Source organism: Strix uralensis, chromosome 4, assembly GCF_047716275.1.
Source record: "Strix uralensis isolate ZFMK-TIS-50842 chromosome 4, bStrUra1, whole genome shotgun sequence".
NCBI lineage: Eukaryota > Metazoa > Chordata > Aves > Strigiformes > Strigidae > Strix > Strix uralensis.
This window is the reverse complement of record NC_133975.1, coordinates 33,884,300-33,903,206: the sequence shown is the minus strand read 5'-3', so window position 1 is coordinate 33,903,206 and position 18,907 is coordinate 33,884,300. Positions and strand designations below refer to the sequence as shown.

General features: G+C 36.9%; 1 protein-coding gene across 1 annotated transcript in view; it reads right to left on the bottom strand.

The window, feature by feature from the left end:
• Nucleotides 1-612: 612 nt before the first annotated feature.
• ZDHHC2 (zDHHC palmitoyltransferase 2) overlaps nucleotides 613-18,907 on the bottom strand; it is a 38,287-nt gene continuing 19,992 nt past the window's right edge. Inside the window, exons 6-13 of the mRNA XM_074866289.1 lie at nucleotides 17,954-17,986; nucleotides 12,999-13,119; nucleotides 12,149-12,281; nucleotides 9,599-9,725; nucleotides 9,332-9,424; nucleotides 8,080-8,189; nucleotides 7,549-7,626; nucleotides 613-4,202 (exon numbers count right to left, since the gene is read on the bottom strand). Of these exons, the coding sequence (XP_074722390.1) occupies nucleotides 7,586-7,626; nucleotides 8,080-8,189; nucleotides 9,332-9,424; nucleotides 9,599-9,725; nucleotides 12,149-12,281; nucleotides 12,999-13,119; nucleotides 17,954-17,986 (658 nt within the window). The 3' untranslated portion in view covers nucleotides 613-4,202; nucleotides 7,549-7,585. The remainder of the gene's footprint in view (nucleotides 4,203-7,548; nucleotides 7,627-8,079; nucleotides 8,190-9,331; nucleotides 9,425-9,598; nucleotides 9,726-12,148; nucleotides 12,282-12,998; nucleotides 13,120-17,953; nucleotides 17,987-18,907) is intronic.

Sequence of the window (18,907 nt, the reverse complement as noted above, 5' to 3'; positions counted from 1 at the left end):
ATCTTTATGTAACTGTTCCTGCATTTTTAGAGGCCCCTGAGAAGACAAGTCTCATTCTGCTCTGCGGATCCAGATCCAGAGGTGGATCCAATGCTTTCTTTCCTAGGGGAGGCTTGGCAAAGTGCAAAGAGTGGCAAGGTGGGCAGAGCAGAAGAATCTGGCATGGGAGGCACTGCAGAGCCCTCATGAAGCAAAGCTGCTGTGGGTGACAACCCACTTCCCTTCCTTGCACCTCCTCAGTTCTATAAACTAATGTGGGTTTAAGAACCCCCTCTTTTTTGGGACAAAAGTGTACCTTTTTTACCTTCACCAGTATCCAAAGGAGTGCAGCTGTGTCTGCTCTGCCAGCATGAAGATATGGAGTGTTTCACCCATGAAAGACCAAAAAGGATGTTTCCGTTTTAACCTGTTTCATGGTGTACATGCTTTGTGAGGTGCTAGAGATCTAACAAACTGGGGAGGGAGAACCTACCTATAAATGTCAAAGATTGCTGGTGAGGGGGGATGTTTACAGCAGCTATGTTGTTAATGAAGCCGTAGTGAAGATGACATTCTGCTGATCAGGTGTGCTGCCAGTAAAACTGAAGGTAGTGTGTCAATAACTACTACATATTTAACTTGCTGAACATGAAGCATTTATTTATGTGAGCAATACATTAATAAGTGGCAAAGTTATACACTAAATTTATGTAGAAATATATTCCCCCCCACTCCAGCACACCAGTCAACTGAATCAGGGCAAGAACTCTCAGTCCAAATAATGATTAACAGCAGCTACAGCATACCATGCACTAAACAAAACTTGCTTCTTGCAAACTCTCTGAAGTCTTGCTTGAAGACCCTGATTTTAGGTACACAAACAGTTACAAATAATTAATAGTGTTTCATTAATTACCTGCCCACAGGAACTTTCACTCTGCAAGTTAAACTGGACAGTGTTTTTTCTCTCAAGTTAAAGTGCATAGCAGCAGCTGTCTTTAATTGCTCAGTGGGAGGAGCTCACCAACATCTAGGTGTTCTGTTTTCTTAATAAAAATAGTTATCTGTGAAGACTTTGAGCATTCCATCACCAGTACATCAACTGACATAAGTGTGTCCCACTTCTGGTGCAGACATGTATTGGATTTGTTGGATTGGGTTACAAATTAAGGAAGCTTCTTACCCATGTGGGAGCCTATGATTCATATGACGTGTTTACATATATACAAAATAAATTTAACTCTGTTGTCATTAGGGACTCAGGCCCATCTAAGGAGTCTGTAGAACTCATTCAACTTCCACTGAAGCTTGAAATGCAGTCATACTGCTAGACAAATATCAGGGCTACCATTTTCTTTTTAGCAAAAAAGTAGATTAGTAACTGTACAGTAGGTAAAAAGCAGTCTTTAAAAAAAATACAGAAATTACACAAAAGGCTGTAGTAAAGTGCCTAGCAAGATTATAAAGAACAGGAGAATCAGTCTAATCAGACAAACAACATTGAATCCTTGCTCCCCTCACCTCTTCACAAATTCTCCCACGTGCATTGTAACAGCATCAATGCTCAATGACAATGTCAAAAAGACCATTTCCACTTTGCTATATAAAGTATTAGAGAGCTTAAAGCCAAGAATATAGTCGTATCAGAAATTATACTTTGGAGCATGATTAGCTCACTTTCGTCCATACTCTATGCAGGGAGAACCGCCAGGAACCCTCACCAGCCTGCTAACAGTGCTCTGCATGAGGCAGAGCTCACACCCACCCTGGGAGCAGGTGTAGCTACAGCCCTCTGGCTCAGATCTGCTGAACATTTACCTCTGAGCTGTCACGTCTCCTTCCCCTCCTCCCTTCATCAGCATATGTTTCCCACGCCTCCATCAGTTTTCTGCTAGAGGGACAGCCTCTGGCTACGTCAAAGCTGCAGATTATTTAGGGCTATTGTGCTTTCCAACTGTGACTTCTGAGACATGGAGAAGCCAGGCATTTCTTGAGCCCTTACCCCTGTCCTTTCTCTACACTGATCACCAGCCTTACTGAGCGCTCTCAGAGCCCTGGCCATAGTCAGGGAGGCCAATATCTGTATTAGAGAGATCTACTTTCCATTATGAGTTTTGCCAGGGAAGAAACCCGTACTTTGTCTTTATGTAAAAATATGGAGCAAGTTACACTGAAGCTGAAGTTCAACTTTTCACTCAGTATTTTCAAATGCCATGCTCCATGACAAACCACCCTGTGACTAACTGCATAAAAAACAAGACTATACAGATAGAGAACCTGAAGTGTTAAAAAATATATTTTCCCTCTCCCCCTCATCCCTTGACAAGTTAGCCTTTAAACACTAATACGAGGTAAGCTGACAGAACAACACTGAATAAACAGCTGCAAAAAACTTTTGGTTGCTAGATGTCTGCAGGCATCATGTAAACTGTATGCTACCTTCATGCTAGTTTAAAAAAGGTGTTCTACATCAAGGAATCCACACTGGCACTTCTGGCAAGAAACAGATGTTTTCAGGCTGGTAAAATTTTAAGATTTAAAAAAAAAAAAAAAGGTAAAAGAAATACATTTTCCCTCACTAGAAAAAAAGCCACATTTGTGCTCCAACAGCTATCACTTTTAAGTTGCAAACCCAGGAAAGACAAATTTTAAAGTTACCTGCCTGTAGAAGAGTTCATGATAAAGATATCTGCTTTCCAAAATCTGTCACTTAGTCCTGCTGCCAGTTTTCTAAACAAGCAACTGGCATCTTTACACTGTGAACCAACCTGCTAAGTGACTCAGGTTTGATAACAGAAGTACTTTTCTGCTTCAACTGAACTGAGCTTAGTCTGACAGGTTTTAACTTTTTTTTTTTTTTTTTGGACTAGTCTTTTTATCTAGCCACCTAGAACGCATAGCTAAGTTCCTCCTAAAGTTGTTTTCAGAATAACAATTTGCATTTAAATGTAAACACTGATACCATAAATGTAGTGTATACAAAAGGCACAAGACAATTAGATTTGTGTTGCTGAAATTTCCTTGCCTTTGAAAGCTGATAACACATCATTTATTATCTGTCTGGTAAACTCTGATTCTAAGCAAGCTGCTAGCTCCTAACTTAATTGAAGGGGGTTTCCTATGTGCAGCAGCTTGGCTTTTTGGTATTGCAATCAAACATCTGTTGTCCTGTAAATGCAAATATCAGAAGTTGTAACAGTAAGTCTTGTTGATTGTACATCGTATTCGTTAAGTTATGCAGTAAGAAAGGCAGTGTCTTAAAGAACAAGTGAAAAAAGAAATCTGAGACAACTATTGATTAGTAAGAAACTAGGGTTTTGAAAGACAGTGGCCTTTGGGAACACAGGTTGGTAAAAAGCCTTTTGGAGCAAAGTTAAGTGCCAACATTTGTTTCCTGAAGGGGTTAACAGCTCCAAATGGGACAATAAAATCCCCATTTCACTGCACTGTCCTGTGCAGCTCCCATCAAAATCCCCAGCTGGCCAGCTTCATTCATGTATTATCCATCTGAACGCAGGCTTTTTATCACTCCACTCACCACTGACCCACTGTGGCATTCAATTAACAAAGGAGTTTTTTTCCCCCTCCACAACTTTTCAAACTATTGGTAACACCAATCTGAGGGAAAAACGGACCTTTTGCAATAATGTTTTCCAAAAATGTTCCAAAAATAGTCAAGACAATTCACTTGGGTCTCCTTATCTTCAAAAATTGCTTATCAAGCTCTCAAAAGAAAATACAGTCCACGAAGCCACTAAATTATTTGTAATCAACAATGGCTGTTCTCCCAATTTGTCAAGCCAGTAGTGCGAAAATTTGATTTTAAAGTCAACTACTTACAGCAATTTGAATTAACGGGTGAATCTTCAAAACCAAGGCAAGAACACGGACTTGTATGTAAGGAGGTCACATTTTTCTTGTGCTGAATATCAAAGTAAAACCAGCCATTGAATTTTTACAATTGCAAACTCAGACTCCTTTTTTTCCATTTCCTAATACTCAGAATCATCCTTCACCATTCAAAACCAGTAATTTTAAGTTGAAACATTCTTTATATGGTTCAGAAGTAGTATGTTTAGTTTCATGTTTCAAGCAGTGACATGGAGACAGCTAATTGTCTGTCAGTTTGTTTTCTGAGCACATCCACACAGGAGCAGACAGGAGCAGCTGGCCAACAGGGCTGATACTTGGAAGAATGCATATTCCTTCCAACGACAGCTTTTCTTGAATTGGAACAGAACATTAAACACAAAAGACATTAGTAGAACTGAAGAATACTTAAAAATTACGTTATTGCAACAAGTCTCATCAACTCAAAGGGGAAAGCAAACCACAGCTGAACGAAAATCCCACCCTGAAGAGGAACACAGTAAGACTGTTCACAGTTATTAATCCACTTCAGGATGACAGTGATTAAAAACTGACTACATAGCAAGCAGGCTACCAGTTTATAAAATGAAGTGAGCTATTTTTACAGTACTTCCAGGTACCAGCATCATTAAAAACCAATTCTCTATTACATTAGTGTAAACCACATCTGGCACTCTCAATAATTCATCTTCTGATTAACTATAAAGGATTACAGGATACAGGATATTGAACACATCCCTAGTTGGGACAGAAACTCACATTACTAACATACTGGCAGGGGCTGTGGGCTATATTTTTCATGTCAAAGATCAAATTACTTGATTTTGTTGTTGTGACTTCAGCACCTTTAATAAAGCATTCTATTCACTTCCTAGGAACAAATATAATTCAAATATTGACAATAAAGTAATGAAGTTAAATGCACAGTAGTTAAAAAAAAAATGTAAAAATATTTTTATATACCAGGGCTCTTATTCTAACAACTCTATGTCAAATAGATGTTACCTCTCCAGAAAGTCTTTTAAGTGCCACCCAGAAATATCTCAGAGCTAAGCGTACAACCAAACTGGCGCTTACATTCATGCCAGAGAAATTATCAGACCTTAGCTACTGCCCTTTTGAGATGTGCATGTGTCAGTCTGAGGCAAAACTAACTTCCAGGAGTCCCTTTCTGTGGGTTTACACATACTCTTTGCAACATAGGTGGTCTCTCTTTAAAAAGCTGCACTTCAAATGCATGTTCACAAAAAGAAGAAACAAAAAAATCTCAAAACAAATGAATGCAACAAAACCCAGGGGGTGGGGTAATCAGACTGCAAACACGAATCTAATTGTTACTTTCTCAGACTGGACTAAAAGAAAAAAATGAAAAAGAGCACGATATGTTTAACAAGCTAAACAGCTTGAAAAAAACCCACTTTCAGCATCTTGGGAAAAATCATAAGCCATGTTTGATATTCAGAATAATGTGAATGACAAAGTTCCAATAAAATGTTCACACTCTTCAAAGAAAGATTAAGGTTTAAAAGTTACTACTTAAGTAAATAAAGTGTTAGGACTTCAGAAAGTGGAACTCAAACCTGACAAAACTAGTTGCAATTAATGGTATTTCTGTAACATAATCCAAAAATCTGTTTCTTTAAAGCCTGTCTCCAATCTTTACTCTTGAGTAGTGATGACATGTAAGACATTAAATTAACTGAAGTTGAATAATTTATTCTTTTCCAGAAGCTGTTGTGTTGTTGAAACAACCAATGGATTAAATAGGGCAGAAGCATGGCATTTACATTTTGAACAAAATGTTAGAATTGAGATTTTTAGATTCTATTAAAAAAAGCCCTACACAGAGCAGTCAAAATTGTAGACACTGGCTGAGTTTCATTCGCTTGTCTCTAACTCTGTTCATGACACCCACATTTTCAACACTTTAACACTTCACACCATGATCAAGTTTGTAGATGTACCTATATCTGGAACCGTCTGTGTCGTCCTTCACACTTAACACAAAATCAGAATATAAGGGTCAAGAAATTTTTAGTTTCTCTGATGAATCCAACTGAACTGTTAGGACATTTTTGGTACAGGCTAAAGGTCACCTGTTGGTATCTGCACACCTACTTGTTTTCATAATCTGCCTGACAGTGCAGTACCATGTCTGATGGGTCTAGTAACAATCACTGCAGTTCTCTGATGGCTTTCCATGCCTTCCACTTTCTCCAGAAGTGACCGAGAGCAACTTGACAGCTGTGACAGCATGTCCAGGAGTCATGTCACGCATAAATGAAGGACATCCACTTGAGACACTTTTTCAGGATGACTGAAAGGGTGCTTCCAATAACATAGGACATGACCTTGCTGGAATGACTCCTCCAATGTTGCTGGAAAATTGTAAATTATTTGGTATGCTGAAAGTCTTGGGGTTGGAGTAAAATTTTTTATCCAGCTTTAAATATGAAATAGTTGATTTCCATAAGCTTTAGTGGAGTTAGAAATCTTCAAATACTAGAGTGAATATGATGATCAATTGTGTTCATTCCCCACAATGCAATTATTAAGGTGTCCTCCTTTTATGTACATAACAGAATTTACTATCTGATTCTCAAACCTGCCTTCTGAGAAGTCTACGTTGCAAGACATGCATGCAAGAAATAAAAAAAAAAAACCAAAACCTTGGCTGTTTTTGACAATAGGTGACTAAATTCTCAGGAAGTCATATGCACACCTTTTGTCTTCAGTAAGCAGCACTTTTTTATTATTAAATAGGATGCAGCTCAGTACCTGGCATAGAAGAACAAGCTGCTGATAGCTTATATATTAGAAGAAATTCTTTTTCCTTCATCACCTGACAGACCTTTACCTGCTTGTGCTGGTTTTGGCTGGGATAGAGTTATTTTCTTCACAGTAGCTAGTATGGGGCCATGTTTTGGATATGTGCTGAAAACTGTTGATAAAACTGTTGATAATACAGAGATGTTTTTGTTATTGCTGAGCAGTGCTTACACAGAGTCGGGGCCTTTTCAGCAACAAAAGCTGGGGGAAGAAGGAGGAAGGAGGGGGACATCCAGAGTTACAACGTTTGTCTTCTCAAGTGTCCGTTATGTGTGATGGAGCCCTGCCTTCCTGGAGATGGCTGAACACCTGCCTGCCCCTGGGAAGCGGGGAATGAATTCCTTGTTTTTCTTTGCTGGCATGTGGGGCTTTTGGTTTACCTGCCTTTATCTCAACCCACGAGTTTTCTCACTTTTACCATTCCAACTCTCTCCCTCATCCCACCGTGGAGGGGAGTGAGTGAGCGGCTGTGTGGGGCTTCGTTGCCAGCTGGGGTTAAACCATGACACTGCTTTAGCAGACAGAGCTATGATCTTTGTGTTCAGTGTTAAGAGCTTGACAAATAGTTGCTGGACAGCTTGAATAGTCACAATTTTATTATCTTTCTAAAGAAAGAGAGTAATTTTAGTATTTTCGAATATTACCTAAAAGCAATAGGTATAAAGGTTAAACTGTTTTGCAAACATGACACATCAAGAAATAGCAGGTTAATTTAAAACTATTAATTCACGTGATACTACTCATGGTAAAAAAAATTAAATTGAAGAAAAGAAAACAGATAGAAATTGCTTTAGTAATTTTCTTTTGTGCATTTTTCAAGTGGTAAGAAATCACGGAATAACGTATTAAGTACAGAGAATATTAACATACCTTTCCTTAGATATTCAGATGTTTCTTTTAAGGAAAATTAGGTTTCATTTTCCATGGTTAATGCAGGATTGCTCATACCTTTAAAGACAAAAAATGTTATTTCCACAGGAAAAGGTCTCCTGTCTATTTCAGCAAATAATACAATCTTTAACTAACAATCCATCTTAATGTCATTCCACTATTACCATGTCTCTTCCTGTCCTGTGTCCATTACACAGCTTTTCACTAGTTGCAACAAGGTGTCATCATATTCTGGTATAATACTTTTGACAGCAAATTGCTTATCAGGCTCAGCCTGAAAGCTTATTAGCACCTCCTGGTGTTAGTGTTTTCAGTATCTCTTGGTCAGGTTTAACTGGGAAGGGCACAGCAGCTTGATACATGGAACTTCCTCCAAACATGCATTTAAAATAAGCTTCATGAACTTTGGTTCATGAATACAAACCAAGTGACCTTGGTAATTTTTACACTATATCCTCCAAAATGAGTTTATTACAAAACGAATCATTGCAGCATAAATCAATTCCTTACCAACTTTGCCCTTTTCAGCCTTTGCACTAGTTTCTGACCAAGATGGTGTATCTGTAAGAAGGTGGCTCTGGGAATCACGCAACGGCTTTGCAGGAAACAGGTGGCTCTCACTGTAATGCCAATAAAGAGAACGTTAGTAAAGCGCAGTAATTTTTCATTATCTTACCACATATTACAAACAGTTTGTCATATACAATATTTTCCCTACCTTATCTTGCTTCTTTTCTGATGAATCACTACACTTTTATCATTACATACATTACACTGTAGTTGTCACAGGTGCAAGTTCCATGTAAAAAGCAACACCCTAGCACAGAACAGGGAAACATTCTGTTTTTTTCTTTGACAGCTATTATATATTAATATATGTACTTCAGTTCCAAATGCACCCTAGCCATATTCTGTCCCACTACAACAAATCTGACATGATAAATAGTGGAGAGATCATCTCCAAAATCTCTTGTCTAATATAAGCTATGGATCACTGCAGTAAGAATTAAAATGTCAATAAACAGCTAGTTGAAACGTAATGTATTTCTTTTATGAATAGAAGATTGCCAATATGATTCTATTATAATTTCTTAGTCACATATTCAAGTCTACTGTACTCATTACACTCTTCATTAAATAAATGTTGCAGAAAAGTTACAATATGAAATACCAAGTTATATTTATTTAGTTTAAGGAGCATCTGCATACTTTTCACATTTTAAAGATGTCATGTCCATGAAGGATAAGAATTAAAAAAATATGTCCTATTATCAGCAGAAACAAAACATGTGCATTTAATATGCAGCTTCCTGTCCTTTGGCACAAGTGCTGAGGCCTGGTATTCCCTTATGTGAAGCACCTTTCACCAGATATGAAGAAGCAGGCCTCCCCCAAAAGCCTTGCAAGATAATGCATCCGTATCACAGGCAGACCGACTAACCGTCTCATATGTATGCAGAACAGAATGTCGCTGATAGACAATGTTAGGTAGGGTGTGGAAAACTCAGGTCCTTGGATGCCACTGAACTGAGACAAAGCACATCGGGGGAAAGAAAACTCCACCTTATTTCCATAAATTTAAATGTAAGTCTGAGGATTAGCTGAATAACAGCTCAGCTGTTTAAATCTGACTTGTATTTATTAATAGGATACTCTTTATTTGCTTAACACTTTTAAGTATCTTACACATGGTTCTATTTATATGTGCACAGGAAAAAATGGAGTATCAACTATCTGAAATGAGTAACAAAAAGCAGATTACTTTTTGGATGTTGAGTTAAGACCACCAGGTGTGGAAGCTTGCTCAGGATCCTGATTAACAAGGCAAGTTGGGAAGGAGCAACCATCCCCTAGACTGAAAAATTCAGAATTAGTGTCATATATACAAAAAAAACCCACTTCGAAGAACTATTTTTTCTAAAGTGGTTATTACTGTTTCTTATTTCAAAAAACTAACCACCCCCCCAAACCCTGTGGATCTTGATTATTCAACAGTTTCAACAAAAGAAGCATTAAAAACTGAGCATACCTTGAAAACACAGGCAGCAACCAGTATTTCTTCTCATCACCAAACACCTGCCTTAGGTTTTTGCTGAAGCCCAAGCTAAAGCCATTCTTGTCTGTTCTATGACGAAATATGGGAGCTCTGAATACCTCTTAAAAGAAAAAAAATAATTATATCTCTTTGCAAGATAGCACGTTTAAGTTTCACACCGGTATTTAGGCAATTGCACTGATGATATCATCACCCAAGAGGGAAGGCTGTACTGCCCAAATGACTGAGAAAGTTACTCCACTCACAAGGGCCAAAGTCAGTGCTACACAGCCATTGTGTGTGCAGAGGAAGTCCTGTGGGTGAGGAAGGGTGGAAGTCTCCTTCACCCTCCTCCCTAATCAAGGCAAGGAAGAGTGAGGAATTCACTTTTTAAGAAGGCGTGGTACGTTATAAGAAGATTTCAGCACGTGACTATATACTACAGAGTGTTCAGGAAAGAAAAACCTAAACAAAGGGTTTACTACAGAAAGAGTAACGGAAAAGAAGGAAAGCTTAACCTACTTTAGTAGTAAGACTAGCTTTTCACACCCTGGGGTATGAAAAATTATGTTTTTACAGCTGCATAAAGAAAGCACTTTACTCATAGACCCAGGTTATTCCCCATGGATGTCCAACCTAAATTTCTCGAGAAGAGAGCTAAATACAGCTTCAAGTGTTGCAAAGTGCCTGGAGCAGAAAACTCATTCACTTTTCACCAAGTGACTGATAGCCATTTAATTCCCTTAACTGGCTATATATAGTAGGCAAACCACGTCCTGACAGTACAGCTCACACAAACCATGCTGGAACTATGCAGAAATCGTCCTTCTGCAGTAAATCCTTAGCTATGAACTGCTGGAAATGACCTTCAACATGTAGTATGCATTAGATACAAGGTATTTTAAAGAAGTGGGAAGCGAAAATAGAAATACCCTTTTAGATGCCCATGTTAGGCTAAGAAAACAGCTCCCAGGATGATTTAAGCACAGTCACACTTAAAGCTGTCATGGCTTCATTACCAAACTACTGCATGTTCAAGGGTTTCACATATTGAACAATTTGCCAAAGTAAAATGGAAAGACGAGACAAACAGATCTTTTTGAGTAGCTTAAGGGTACAGAATACATGGTATACCTGCATGGAAATAAATTTGTTTTAAAAATATGAAATGTTGAATTAGAAGTGTACTGCATTATGGTTACCTTTGAACAATTTTTTTTTTTTCCACTAAAATGATAAGAACAGCTTATAAACAGAATATGTAATTATTTCAATTCATTTAATCATCATTAGTAAAACTTTTCTCCACTTATAACTAGATCGAGCATATTTTTTCCAGTACTAATTTCTAAGTAGATAATTTTTCAGAATACCAAAGAAACCCACAAACCCTACAGAAATCTTGAAGTAAACAAGGTTTCTTCCAATTATATATATTCAAAGTTTTCCATTAATCATCTACATATTAGTAAATCCCAAGAGAACTGGAAAAAACAGATTAATTCATTGGCTTACTTGAATTCATCTTATATCAACAGAAAAGCATTTAGAGATTTAGAAATTTTAATGAATATATTGCAAATTGCTATTATTACAGGCCAGGATATAGTATAGAACAGGCACTCAAATCTTCTGCACCTCCATTTATTTATCTATCTATTTATTTATTTATTTAGATTTGTAACCAGACAAACATGCATCCAAGTGGTGGGAAATACTGATATTCAATGCAGTTATATATACTGCCCCATAACCCTCTGAGGTTTTTAAAATTAACTCATAATACAGAGTCCTTTCTATGCATCTATGATTATGTGGTAGACAGGACTCACAACTGTGAAACTGCCTTTCAGATCTCTGTGTTCATTTACTACTAAATATAGAAGCGCTCCCATATCAGATCATTCTCTGACATTGGCTCTTTGTGCTCATTCATGTTGATCAAAACTAATAGCACTATGACCACAAACAGCTTGCCTTCCAGATTTTTTTCTCCTCTCCTTGCCTCCAGTACAGGCAGATCTGGAATTAATAACTATGTCTTTCAGAGTTTTTAAACAGAATTGTAGCTGAACTGAACAGAGTAACTTTGGCTCTGCCCAGGGCAAGGGTGGGAACGAAGTGCTGCAGCCCTGATTGAGATGCCACATGAGAGGACTCTGACCTGGGGGCTGGGAATGCCAAACAAGAAGCATCTGGGTCAACATGCATTAGTGTATCTAACATTAAAAAAAAAAAATAAAATTGAGATCACTTTGTAAGTTATTCAGTTTCTGTTAACAAGCTGTGGATGGAAGGAAGTGGGAAGAAGAGGATAAGTTCATTAACAGCTTGTCCCCTCGGGGCAAGAGGAAAAGAGTCAGAATTTCTGGGGAGCAGCAGATCTGGGAAGTCAGTACTGGACATTGCCAGATCTGAGCACTTCTAACTAGGGTCCATGCAACCTGTACAGGACTGCCCACCTTTTCCATTACCCCCAATCATATGATATACATTTATTATTTATTTTTTGCTGTCAAACACAGAAGCATTAAATCTACTTACCTAATGTAGATTTATTCTTGCTGACAAGCCAACAGTGATAACCAAAGAGAGAAGACAGACTGACAGAAAACATAGCTGCAGCAAAGAATAAAAACATGATGTGGAACTTGGCTTGAGTATCAGGAAGGCCATTCTGAAAATAAAAAAAAAAATATGCCTTTAGAATTGGGGAAATAGCTGTTTAATTTGATTATTAATAATCCCCTATTCAGCCAAATCAAATTCAGTGCAGACACAAACATACCACACAAGAGTCTGAATAAATGAATTATACACCTTCTATGTACAGCCAGCCATGCAATTAGGTTGCTGACAGCATCGAAGTTAAAGAAATGGGCCTTTTCTTGAGAATACTGACAACAAGGATCTGAAATCTGGTTCTGAACTTTGAAGTGTCTTTTAGTGAATAATAATTTATCTTTACAAAAATTGTGTTAAGTGGCCTTTTCTGAATACTTATAGCATAAAAATTGCAAATCTAAGAATGTAATATCCTAAGTTGTGAACCCAGATAATCACAATTAAAATACTAGAAAATGTCTCTGAAGATTTTTCATAGCATAGCATTAACGGAAGTTAACAAAACCTATCTATAATATAAATGCCCTTGTAAAATGTTTTCTAAATAATTGTATACTTGTTCTACACAGCTTCAAAATAATGAAGAAATAAGTGAAATTTCATAAACTATGATAAACAGAAAAAAATAGAGGGCTATGATTATTAGATAAACTTTTGTACGTCATATTAGGAGATACTAGATTACAATGTAATGCCTCAGAATCTTACGACTTCTTGCACAGTGGTACCTCCACATGCTTAAAGACAGTATGTAGGTTAGGGTACGTACTGTCCAAAACTTGATGAAGTACTGTAAATCCGTTGCAGCAATGAAAAGGCAATACAGTAGCGAGTAAGCCAAGAAGAGAAGAAAAAATTTGTAATTGGAGAATCCTACACAGTTGTTCACCCTGATAACAAAAAAAGGTAAAAGTAAAAATGGAATGTAATGAAAGTTATTTCCTTCGCTTTCATCCAGTTTAAAATTAAACTTACTCACTCCAAAAAAGTTAATATCAGCATGTAAACCAAATTTTGCTTCCTATCTCTGGTGCCTCAAGCTACTGAAACGTATTTAGTTTCAACTCCCAAATTAGTGTAGTAATTCTAACCAAAATCAAAACACCACCCTCCACCACAAAAAACCCAAAGAACTTTACCAGGTACTACCACTGTCAACAGCTAACTGAAACTGAATTTTCATTTATGGTATGAAATCTGGTCCCAGCACATCTGATGTAAATGTGACTACAGTGCAAGTTACTTTTACAGTTTGTAGGTAAGTTTAAGTATCCATGCTTTACCATTAGGCATACTGCACATAATAACTGGGACAGTTACAAGCCAAGAGTTTGAATCTCGACTGAATTTTGTGACAATAAAAGCAGTCTCGTTTAATCCACATCCTCCTTCATTAACCATCCTACATACTAAAACTTCTTACTAAGAGTCTCAAACTTAAGAGTATTCATAGGAGATTCCTAAAAATATTTACATTTGTGTAAAATAATGAAAGAAATACTACCACTGAATAAACATAAAATGTTCCATATCAGTGACAACATGACAGCAAATAAGAGAGATCAGGAACATGTAAATATACATCCAAGTATTAAAATAAACCTCATTTTATCATTTCTAATTATGGGCTTCAAGTTCATCTGTTTCCCATTTTTAAAGAATTTATATGTGAGCAACTAGTATACACTATCATCAGAGAGACATGATGAGGGTATATTTAGTATCACAGCAGCTTCCCATTAGAGGCAATATATTAAGTATTATTAATTTCAGAGCTCTATTAAACATGTAATGATATTATATTCACCAAATGAAAAATATTGGAGAGTTGCCCATGGACAGTTTATTAGTAAACAGCTTCCTCTTTCTTTTATTTGGTTACATTAAGCAGCTCTGAAAGTTATCACCGCACCGCTAACTTTGACATAACTCTGTATACAAGTTAAGAAAAAAATAATTCCATATACCTTCTTTAACTAATTGATATCGCTGTCAGAAAGATCAGCTAATTAAAGAGATGACTACATCCATGAAAGCACTTGTACATTGAAAAATAATTCTCAAAAAATAAGAATGCATGGCTTGTCTCAACTTCCGCTTCTACAAGTACAGAACAAGTTATTCAACTATTCTCTTCTTTAGGGAGACAGTGATGGTAATGGCAGGATATATGGTAATCAGAATAGGGTAAAATCTTCAAATACCAAATAAACTTCCACTGTACACTACTGTTATCCATCCTCAGGGTGGGTAGGGGGGTTGCCTGTTTTGTAGTGGTTTTGTTTTTGCAAAACATGCCACCTTGGCTAAACATTAAATTTAGCATCGCCATTTAAACATGCAGCAATAGCTAAGAATCTATATTAACTACAGTTAAGAAGGGCTCACAACAGATTGTTCTAATTAAAAAACCCAGAAGGTATGTTTCTAAGCTAATTATGATTTTTACTGGAAAGTAAATTTACAATTCTCCACAGTGAAGTGTTTTTCATTAAATATGTCAAATTAAGCAATTCCAGGATAAACTGCAAGCAATTCAAATTTAAGGTTTTTATAATAACCCTATTTTCCTTTCCTGGTATTTATTTTAGGACAGTTTTTACTTTATGACACTGTTTAGTGTGAGAAAAGAAATATCATATGAAATGTTATTCCCCAAAGATAGATTTCTTTCTTGCTGTTCTTTTGCACTACTGCATATGGTACACACATTAAAATAAACTTTCATAAATTATTCTACTCCCTTCAATTTTGATAAAGCCCCGGATTGCGGAGTTTTTACTGCAAGAGAGTAAGTTCATCAGAAGATTGAAGACAAAGTAAACACCAAGGTTTTGTAATTCTACTATTTGAACATGCAGTATCAAATCATAAAAGCCAAGAATGGTGGTTAGATTTGAAGTCTTAACATTTTTGAGGAAGAGTAGAACTGATGAATGTGCCAACAACTGGATAAATAATGGTGTGCTATTGCAGTGAAACATTCATACAGAAGAACAGTCCAGGTTAACAATTTGGATTACAGGTAACATTTAAAACAATTCTGAAGCACAAAAAGAAGACCTATCCCTTCTGTCTCAAGAGTTAGTTTACTGAAGATGCCAGGCAAAGAAATAACTTAAAAGGCACCGAAGGTGATACAACTCAGTTAACAAAAAGCATCACAGAATTACAAAGATGCTAAATGAGATTCTCCAAAGATAAAGGAGAGATCTTTCAAATGATTCGTAAGGTGTTCCTAATGCACCTTGTTAGTATTAGAGTTGCTATACACAAATTATATTTTTGGTGATGCCTCGAGCCATCACATTCCTGCCTGCAGTTCCATCTATATATAGTATGAGTAGCAGCAGCACTAGCATAGAAATCACTAATGCTTTTATTTCTGCATCAATTTGCTTTTATTTCTGCTTCACTTAAACCTTTTAGAGTAGTTAGAGGGCAATTAGCATTAAATATTTCCATTTATCGCAGTACTTCGATTAGCGCAGGAGTGATAGCCAAAATAAAGCCTCCCAAGAAGCAGAAGACAGCTGACCTGAGGCTAGGACATGACTACCATCTTACTGCCTCTGCCTTCCAAATGCTTCATCTTACTTTCCCTAGGTTATTTTTACCTGTTCTCCCTACAGAAATCCTTCTCCTAGCCAAATATTAAAATAGTAGTAATTCCCATTACTGTTTCCCTGTTCTCCCTAAGTATCACATGGGTTCCTTCTCCCTTCTTTCCCACCGAACTTACTCCTGCCAAAAAATCCCAACACAAAAAAGCAAAGCAGCACCTAATGATATTTTCAGGGGGGCTAAACCCCACCCATTATACTGATTTTCACCCTTACTTTTGTTGGCAAAATACCCGTATGACATTTCCCAAAGAACCCTTGAACACGGCTCTTTAAAGGAAACTATAAAGTTTGATCAGCATCTGTGCAGTATTTCAAAATTCTCTTGTTACTTCCACATAGTTATTTTTTTCAGGGTGAGAAAGGAACTGTGGACATCCTCTTAGATCAGGAAAAATAAAGCAAGACAATACCTCTTTTTCTAGTTCATTTCTGTTACTTGGATCAATTCTCCATCAAGAAGTGTTACATGTCTTTCAAGTACCTTCTCCATTTCTATTTTTTCTTTTTGCACCTATTGCTTATTAGATTAAAAACAATGAGCAAATACTCTCTCAAACTGGGCGTATTTATGTTGGATACAAAGAGTCTGCAAACAGGTAAAACAAGCAAATGCTACTGAGAGAAAAACGGAATTTATTTTTCTAGAAGTCTATGCCCTAGTAGAAATACCACTTCACTGGCACTTTACACAAGTGCTCAGTTTGATTTGTAATTTGATGCAATGGATTTTTATTCTGAAATTGAAGTTTACATAAAGGACATTTTCATGTACTATCTTAAGGCAGGACAATTCAAAAAATCCCAAATAGACCATAAAGCTTATGAAAAGTGTGTATAATACTGAGTAATAAGAGTAATATTGAGACTTTTCACTGATACTTTGTCAGGAATAGCCTGACAGCTGTTTTTCTTACAGCTTTCTACAAGACAGCTGTAAGAAGGCTGAAAAAAGGAAACAAAAGGAAACAGCCTTTTTTTTTTTTAATAAGAAATTTGTTCCACATTCAATGGTTTTATCTGTGTTTTGTGGTTTTATTTTTTATTAAGAAGCACACTACTAACACTAAGCATCATCAAGTTTCATATGCTGATATCTATACAGCAAAAAAGTATGTAGGAAATAACTCTACCCTGTATCATTAAATATTTCTTTCAATTATATCTATCATGCAGCTGCAAAATAAGAAGAGATTCTTAAATCATTTTGTATACGTCAGAGGCTGTAGTCAGGACCAAGACAAACAGGAGGAGCCCAGCACCCCTTTCTCCCCTAGGACAGAGTCTCCTCTGCCCAAGAATTTGATTTAAGAAGGTCAAAGCAGCTGCTTAGAACCATCTACCAATCAGTCTGTCCCACGCAGGAGATTCTTCTTTTCTGATTGGTTTCATGTGGTGAAGAACCGCCATCTACCACTCAATCCTCTTAACTTGGACCTTACTAAACAATTACCTTTAATTATTTCTGTGAGATAATTGCCAAACTGACATAAAATTAATTGCACATCCTGTCTACCCACTGGTTCCAAGGGCTGCTGAGAAAAGACAGGAAAACAAAACCACTGTGCAGGCTGTCACGGCAGCAAAAGGAGGGAGAGTGGGAGGGAGAGGTGAGAAAAAATGAAAGAAAACAACCCATAAAATTAGAAGAGCTAACTTGCTGTTTCCAGCAAGCCCACTCAAGCTGTCCTGGGTTCTTCAGTAAGGGGAACAAGGCACAGTCCTTCCCTTTGAGTTTTAACCTAAGGTAGTATTTCATCATTCAATGCAACTAAGGCCCAGTAATACTCAAAGTTCATGAAGAAAAGATGCAAATCTTAGAAGTTTTTTTACTGACCAGAAGTCTACCTCATCCTAACTGTAAAAACATGGAGTTACCTAACTCAAAGGTCTAAGAAAAATGATATATGAACGTCTTTCCACATCCCACAACTAGGAAAAGAGGACATACAGTAAATAACTTCAATGGTCCTGCAAGACTAGTAACTTCACATAAACATCTAACTCTAGGAATAGTGAAGCATCACCTTCATAACAGGCCCCTCAAGAATTTATTCTACCAAATCAGAAAATAAGAAAAGAAAGCAAATAGTACACTTACCAAGGGCAATGATGATCCATTTTCAAAATGCATCTTAAAAAAACCCAGCAGAATTCCAATAACCGCAAAAGGCAAAAGAAAAAACAAAGTCAGCAGCACAGTTACATGTCAGATTTAAATTATTCACATACAGATTAAGAATTAGCCATATGTACTACTGGTTATGTAATCTATTTAACAAATATGGCTATTCGACTTCAGGTAATACAGTTTACCCAGAAGTAAACTGTAGGTAACCCAAACACAAAACACTTGCTCTGTCAAGAGCTTAGTGATTTCAGAAAATGCAATCTATAACTCCAACTTTAGGATTTGGTCTCATTCTGAGTAAGTTTTTCAACTATTTTTTATTCTCTGACAGAGCTTTAGAAACTGGGTTAATTCAATTATTATATACTTAGTGATACAACTAAATCTATTTCCAAGTACATGATTTGCATTTATAGAAATATATACAGATGCACACGAGGTTTTTAAGAACTTACCTTGTATGAAAAATCCCAAACATTTTTGCAATTAATCACTCTCCATTAATAAAACATGCACAAGAAAATCAGATATAATTGAAGCAGGTGAATTTTGACAAGGACAAAATTGAGGTATTCTGCAAAATATATTAACTAATGGCATTCTGTAAATTTCTCTCGTATTTCGTAGGATAACACAGGCCACCCTTTTTCTCCACCCTGCTCAGACATGAGAATGTTCCTATCTTACATTGCAACAACTATCCCATACAACACAACCAAGATCCTCTGCCTCAACTCAGTTACTCTTTCAGTGCCTCTGCTGTTTTGCTGCACAAAATAAGAAGTCTTCTCTGCCGGAAGGTTCGATGCATTATCAGCTGAAGAGTATTTGGAACAGCCTTAAAGCTAAGAATAAATGAACCTCTGAAGAAGCCCCTTCTCTTAATGTTAGAAATTTAAATCACTGGGGGCAAGAGTGGAGAAA